The 7,251-nt window shown below is 34.4% G+C and overlaps 1 protein-coding gene across 1 annotated transcript; it reads left to right on the top strand.

The window, feature by feature from the left end:
* Positions 1 to 4,317: 4,317 nt before the first annotated feature.
* Positions 4,318 to 5,600, top strand: LOC130625906 (thialysine N-epsilon-acetyltransferase-like). Its single transcript, XM_057441033.1, has one exon. It carries the CDS (start codon positions 4,318 to 4,320, stop codon positions 4,801 to 4,803), a length of 486 nt encoding a protein of 161 aa, XP_057297016.1. The 3' UTR covers positions 4,804 to 5,600.
* Positions 5,601 to 7,251: the final 1,651 nt, after the last annotated feature.

Raw genomic sequence — 7,251 nt, forward strand, 5'->3', positions numbered from 1 at the left:
TAGGTGAAAATTTAGCACTTCAGCCTGATTAACACTTATTTGCGTCTGCACTGCGTCTACGTTGCGTCTGCGTCAACCTCGCGCACCGTGTGAACATAAATGAAGTAAGTGACGCAAGAGCGACGCAAAGACGCAAGAATATCAAAGTTTTTTTGACATTTTTTCTACTTCTTTTCTCCTTCACTCTTTAAGCATATGTTTATAATGTAAACACAAAAAGGCAATCTGCGCAAAAAGCGCAACAGATTTTTCGAGAATAAAAAATTGAAAAACAAATCATATCGCTGAGAGAAATGAATAAAGTCAAAATCACGGCAACTGAAAAAGAGCAAAAATTGAGTAAAGTATTAGATAATACGCCGTGTTATATAATGAACAAGACAAAAGCTTTAAAGATAAAAACAAGAAAAAACTTACTTGAGAGGATGTAGCCAAAGGAGCAAACATCTTAAGTGGTACGTAAACAATGCGCACTTAAAATAAAACTTTTGATTCCCTTAACGACGCCAACGCAGACGCAAGCAAGTGTAAATCAGGCTTTACCTTGATAAGCCCTCATTTTCTAATATCTGTTGTCATGCATTAATTAGCATAATTATCAAAACGTCTAAGTCAAAAATCTTGAGAACGTATCGAGATTTTTAAAAAAGACTTATAGGCAGTTTATATGAAAGCACCTTGTTGTTTTTTTGTTGGAGGTAAGACATCAACGAAATAACAAAAATAAGTCACATTTTGATAAAGAGTTATTCTTGAGAGATCTGAAGTTTCTACAATCTGCTATACATCAATTAGACATAAAGGCACGACCGCGTTAATAAAAGAGGTTTGGACTAACCGAAAATATTTTTGTGATTGAAGTTTTTTTGAGAAAGTAGTTGGTGTTGACAGATAACTATGGAGTTTGAAATGACAGAGAGGATGAAGGTAGACGAGTTAAAGGGGTTTTTGAGGTTAAGATGTCTAAAGGTTGGCGGGAGAAAATACAAATTAGTAACTAAGGTGTTTTTAGCTAGCAAAAATAACGTCCTAGTCATCAAAACAGCAGAGGAGGTAAAAGTAGCTTTGCATAAAGATTACCAGGCATAGCTTACATCCAGTAAATCAAGTATGGTACTTCCTCACCCAAAGTATCTCTCTTCTGAATGGCTCTGCAAGAATGATGGCATAAAGCTTTAGGCATGCAAACCGTATGCTGGCATATTCAATTGCCTAATGTTTAACCCTAGTGAGCTTGGTAGTTCGATTTAAATACTCACTAAAGTTCAAAAACATATAGCTATTTTAGCAATGGTTGACTTGGCCCAATATTGTATCATAAAGTTGAACAACCCTCAAGTTATTGTCGACCATCAAAGCGTATAAATTACCCTCCACACAACCTTTGGGTTTGTGAGATAAAAAGTAATGGCAATATTAATCCGCACATTGTGGCTGCATGCTGGTATGTCAGAGACCTGCAACAACATAGCAGCATTGTTATTTTGTCTTGAAGCAGCAGTTAGTCTTAGACTGACCAATATGTCATGTACCAGTAAACTGGTCAAGATCAAAGATGTTACTTTTAAGCGTGATGATTTTGGAAAAGGAGATATAAAATCGAAGGGTCTTTTATGCACAATGAAAAAGGACTATAATCCCTAGGATGTGTTATTTAAATCTTCCAAGCTTTCCGATGTAGCTAACGCGTTTGAAAAGCTTGTTCCAAACAGCACTCTTTCAACGGCTGTTCCAAAAATGTATTCTCTTGTTTACAATACTGGTGGTCTTTCTGACTTTATATTTTCGTTTATCTTATGTGGAAAAAGGAACACAAATTTTACCCGAACGGAGTCCCCTTTAAACTACTTTGTTAAAGTTGACTTTTTCCTGAATAGAAAAATGACTGAAAAAATAGAAGTGTAAATCTCCTTTACATGACGAATATTTTGTCATATATTCTTTTGTCTGACGATGTATGTGAGATTTTAGCAAACAACCGTTTCGAAGCAAAATTGTTTTTATCAGTTCATCAAAGTAGGATATATTGAACATCATAGGGAGAACCATAATTATCAATTGGTTGTCTTTCTTGATGTAGTAAGCCCTTGTATGAAGAAACGGCCTGCAGTATGTATCCATCATTAATGCTTCAATATGATTTTAAAGAGCCTGTTTTCCGAAGAAACCTCTTTCGACAACAGTATCAGCCATGTCCTAAAAGCAAAACACCGATCTTGTGCTACAACAGTAAAACTGAAAAGTTGTTGCTCCCTAAAAGACAAAAATCCTTAGTGATAAAACATGTTTTGAAGAAACAATTTCAAACCCAAATACATGACGAAATGATCAAGACGACAGAAGGGTTTCTTTTCTGGCAATTTCGATTTGTAATCTATCTCTGGAAAGTGGATAAAGTTTTATTAGCTAAAAAAAATGTTGTAATACAAACTGAATTTGAATAATATAGATATTATCATGTCATGAAGAAACGAGTTTATTTCTAGGCTACGTTTTGGCAGCTACTGTTGTCATCAACGCGCAATGATCGTAATCATCTTCATTTATTAGTTGAAGAGATAGTTATCAACCAATATCAATCAATAAAATCAACCAATCAGATCACAGCAATTAAAGAAACTAACTTTTTGCTGACCTAGATGGAAGCAATAAATTGATTAAAATCTTTTCTTTTTCTCACAATTCCCTTACTCGCTTTTCAAAGCGCCAGGTAACCACGTTTTCTAGAAGTTGATAGGAAATATTATTTTTTATATTAGCATTTCTGCCTACACTATACACATTTCTTGCTGTCCAACCGGACTCACGGTCTATAATCTTTTTATTGTCCCAGTCAATAGTATAATCATTCTCCCGGCCGTGGTCCGCAATCTTATTTTTGACTTTATCTGCGTTGCGTACAGCTCTTTTGTGTTCTTTCACACGTTGTTTAAGTATAACATAAACAGTATCACAATCCTTACACGGATTTTCGTAGAAAATATTACATTGACTCTCTAGAATCTCTAGACTTTGTCTTTTGGATGCGACAGTAAACTACGTAGCGTGTCTACGTAGATCTTTCTTAGATAATCTCTTAATATCCGACGAAGTATGTTGTCATGTTGGCTCTGGTATATACGGCATACACACCGTAGTTACTGGTTCATTTTCTGCATTCTCTCCGTCACCGTTCTTAATCCGTTCGGGTCCTGATTTTTCTTTCAACCTTCATGGGTTGTCTCGAGTGCCTGTTTGGAAGTAAGGCGTTGTTTATACAAAATAACTCTTTCTTTCGGTCATTTTCTCTACTGACATTGACTGTCTAGGAGATTATACGTTCTCTCCAGAACATTTGGTGATTAGATGATTAGTTGAGATATTATGTATCTCAGTATGAGATGGCTTGCGGTATACTGTTACTGATAAGTTTCCACCGTCGCGTGACACTAAATTGTTTAAGAAAGAAAGTGTGCCGTTCTTCTTATGCGCAATTGTAAATTGAATTATTAATAGCTCATGAAATGCATCAAGTTGTGTTTCTTTAACTATTAAGTAGACGTCATCCCCGAATGTTTTTCAAACTAAGAGAGCGTGATCTGCTGTTGTTAAGGCTGTAGTGTGATGAACCTGCCTATATATTTCAGCTAAAAAATTGAGCCACCCGTAGCCATACCGTCAGTTTGCGAAAAGAGGTTACCGCCAGAAAAATACAATGATTTGTAAGCACAACTTCGATTAAGGACATCAGTTTGTCTATAGGGATTCGTGTTTTGTTTCCATACTCATTATTAATCAACAGTAATTCCCTCATGATGCATTATGTGTTCTTAATTGGTACACTTGTGTACAGTAATAAATACCGAAAACTCTTTCCAGTTTTTACCGTGATCACTCTTTGTGTAATTGCTAAGAATAGAAGCTAGATATTTCGATAAATTATGCAAAAGAAATTTTTAAAGTTACAAAACGACTTGTTGACCATCAGAGAAAAGTTGTTTATATTTAAAAATGTAAACTAACAATATCTAATGTTCTTTGTACCCTCATTTGTTGTTAATCAATAATAAACAAAATTGAAAAATGGTCGGTAAAAAAAGTTTTGTTAATAGGTAATAAATATTAATTCTTACCTAATTTTTAAACCGATAGCGTGTTTTCTTTTCAAATATTTTTTATTTACAGTCACTTCTGTGAAATAAAGTGATTTGACAATTTTTTGTTTGCTTTAACCAAGAAAGGGAATTGGATCAAAAAGTTTGGACATCAATTTATTCAGAGCATTTATATAAAATCCTTGCAACTAAGAAACGCTAAAAATCGTTTGTGTAGAAAGATATGGATACTCTCGGTGTACGGGAAGCCACATCGGACGATTGTGAAGAAATTTTTAGAATGGTGATTGAACTTACGCAGTACGAAAGTCAACCTTTAAACTTAATTAAAACAACAGCAGAATCATTAAAGGAAGATGGATTTAAAAACAAGCCTTGGTACAACTGTCTGGTTGCCACTAAAAATGCAGAAATAATTGGTTACCTCTTGTACTTTCGAACTTATTCAATGCAACATGGTCGATCAATGCAGATGAAGGATTTATATGTGAGGTTGGGGCATAGACATGTAAGGGTGGGTAAAAGACTGATAAAAGAACTTAGCATTATAGCTTTAAGAGAAAAGTGTAAACTGATTCACTGGCGCGTGTTGAATGACAACGGCAACGCAATCGGATTTTATAAAAATATTGGAGGAGACATGCAGAGCAATGTGAAGATTGGAGCAAATAATGGCGAGTTAAAGAATTTTGCTACAGTTAGATTATAGTATAAATCATCTATATTTTAAAACAACTTTGCGGCATTGTAATAAGAGACGAAAGAAATAAGTGAATACAATTATTCTCTGTTTTACTGCATAGCTAGAAAATAAACTAATTAATAAAAATGATATCTGATGTTGTTTGTTGCATGATTCTCTAAGTCGGTCGCTAGTTCTCTATGATCGAACATCTGCACATTTTCTCTTGAAGATTTAGGAAGACACACTCTAGAACAACTGGAAGCTATGAGTTCAGCGTGTAAATCGTTCTAATGCAAGCCATATCTTTCGAAGATGTTCGGTGTAGCTTTTAGGGAGAATTAATAATAACAAGTTGTGTTTAAAATGTTCATTACAGTGGGAATATGAACTGTGTAAATTTTTAAGGTCAAAGTACAACTACGGTCGCCGTCATGACAGCGTTGGCGAGTTCGGTAAATCAGTTTGTTTGACGTAAGTCTGCGGAGATGTACACAAACACCTTAGAAATGAACGAAGTCTAAACGGATAAACTGTGATTGTTTGAGAGTATTTTTTTTACCGTTTTTAATTAAATTCCTTTCTCAGAATAAAATAATGTCTCAATGCTATAGTTATTACTTGAAATAAAGGATTAAGTGTATTCGAATTTATTATGGATTTTTTAGTTAGTTCTCCTTTTCAACAGCCTCTTTAAATGCTAGAAATCCACTGTTTGCAAACATAAATTCTTGCAAAATCTAAAATTTGCAAAATTTCCCTTTGCGAAATCGTGAAATTCAATTCCATGAAAATTTATTCCATAAAGGTATCTTTTTATGTGCACAGGAAATCTTAAAACTTTATCTTCCTAAAGATTGCTTATGCAACCTTGTTATATGTTTAGCGCTTTTCAATTTGATAATTATTCACAAAAATGTAATAATGAAACACCAAAATCTTACCAAAGACACAACAGTTATGTAACTCTGTGAATATTTTATTAACTGACTAGTCGATAAATCCCGTGGAAAAATCCGCTGAGGCAGGATAAAAATGAAAAAGAAGCTTCATTTGAATTTTGATGACGTCAGCCACCCATCCACAAAAAAAATAAAATTAGAACTTTGCTTTCACGTTGCCTCTATTGCGTAGAGCTTGAACTGCTGATCAAGAAAATGTATATGATCATGTGCTTTTGATGAGCGGTTAATGAGATATGAGGGATTAAAAATTTTGCTGACGTTGGCATTGACCCATCAAGACTGTAAATTTTTTTGTTAAATTAATCGCATAGGTCTTGAAACGCTGATCAAGAAAATGTGTAGGATCATGTACTTTTGACAAAAGGTTGCAGAGCCATTAGGGTTTGAAGGTTTATTATTGACGTCATCAACCCGTCCATTCCGAAAAGGATTCGGGGATGCAGGTTTGGGAAATTTACCCAAATTAATTCTAGGGGGTCCCTAGTTACCTACGCGGTGGAGAATCATTGACGTCACCACCTCGTTTCCAAGTTATTTAGCCTCAAAGTTTTAAGTGCACTGTAATGGTTTCATTAATATAATATAAATAATAATATAATATTTTAATGTTAAAAGTTGGTAAATTATAGAACAATTTTATTGGCGATGTTTTACAGACTTTATCAAAGAAAATAGTAAAGAATATAATCCACTTTGCAAAAGTCACAGACAAACAGTCGGAACTAGCGTATTAGTATATAGACTAGTCGATAACGCCCAGACACACCTAGCGTATTATTATATAGATTGTTGTTTTTCGGATAGAAGGTTCAACGCGTTTTAAATCAAGATGGCACCAAAGTCATTTTTTGCTGCTTTAACTGCCTTTTGGTATTTTTCTGTGCAGGACTTAGAAGTAAATAGCGAGCTTGCTTGCTTGCTAGGTCGTTCAAATTTCTTACCAGAAACTTTATGACTAAAATACGTGTTAAATAAGTGTTAAAAAGTTAAGCACAACTAAATATGAATTCAAAAGAAGTATACGCAGAAAGTAGTAAATTCACCAATTCACCAAACTTTGCGTTTATAATTTGATGGTTTGTTCTAACAGGGGGTACACAACAAGCAAATCTAATTTTTTCGTCTCTTTTCTTCAATTTAGCGTGCGTTAAATTTAATCTTGCAGTGTACTTTTATCTCTTCTCGGATTGTGTAGAGCTGACGATATACCTTGCGAAGTAGTCTAAGTTTGAATAACAGTATCTATAATAGGAGTTCCATTAGACAGTTTACTTGGAACCCCCCATTCTGGTAGACGATTTGTACAAGGAAATTTCTTCTGGCAAATTTCAGAGCTGATTTTAAATAGTCTGCAATCTCAAGCAGGTACGCTAGCTGCAGATGCATTAGCTACTTACGACAGCGGGATAAAAACATTTTATATTGCAAATTTTTCTACTTGACCTAGATAGTGCTACAAACAAATCTGTTTTTCTTTCTTTATGCTTTCCTTAGACTGACATTTCTGATA

This window comes from Hydractinia symbiolongicarpus, chromosome 14, assembly GCF_029227915.1.
Source record: "Hydractinia symbiolongicarpus strain clone_291-10 chromosome 14, HSymV2.1, whole genome shotgun sequence".
In the NCBI taxonomy this organism is placed as follows: Eukaryota; Metazoa; Cnidaria; class Hydrozoa; order Anthoathecata; family Hydractiniidae; genus Hydractinia; species Hydractinia symbiolongicarpus.

Coding starts and splice junctions, on each gene's coding strand:
- LOC130625906 (XM_057441033.1), top strand. CDS start 4,318: ATGGATACTCTCGGTGTACGGGAAGCCACATCGGACGATTGTGAAGAA.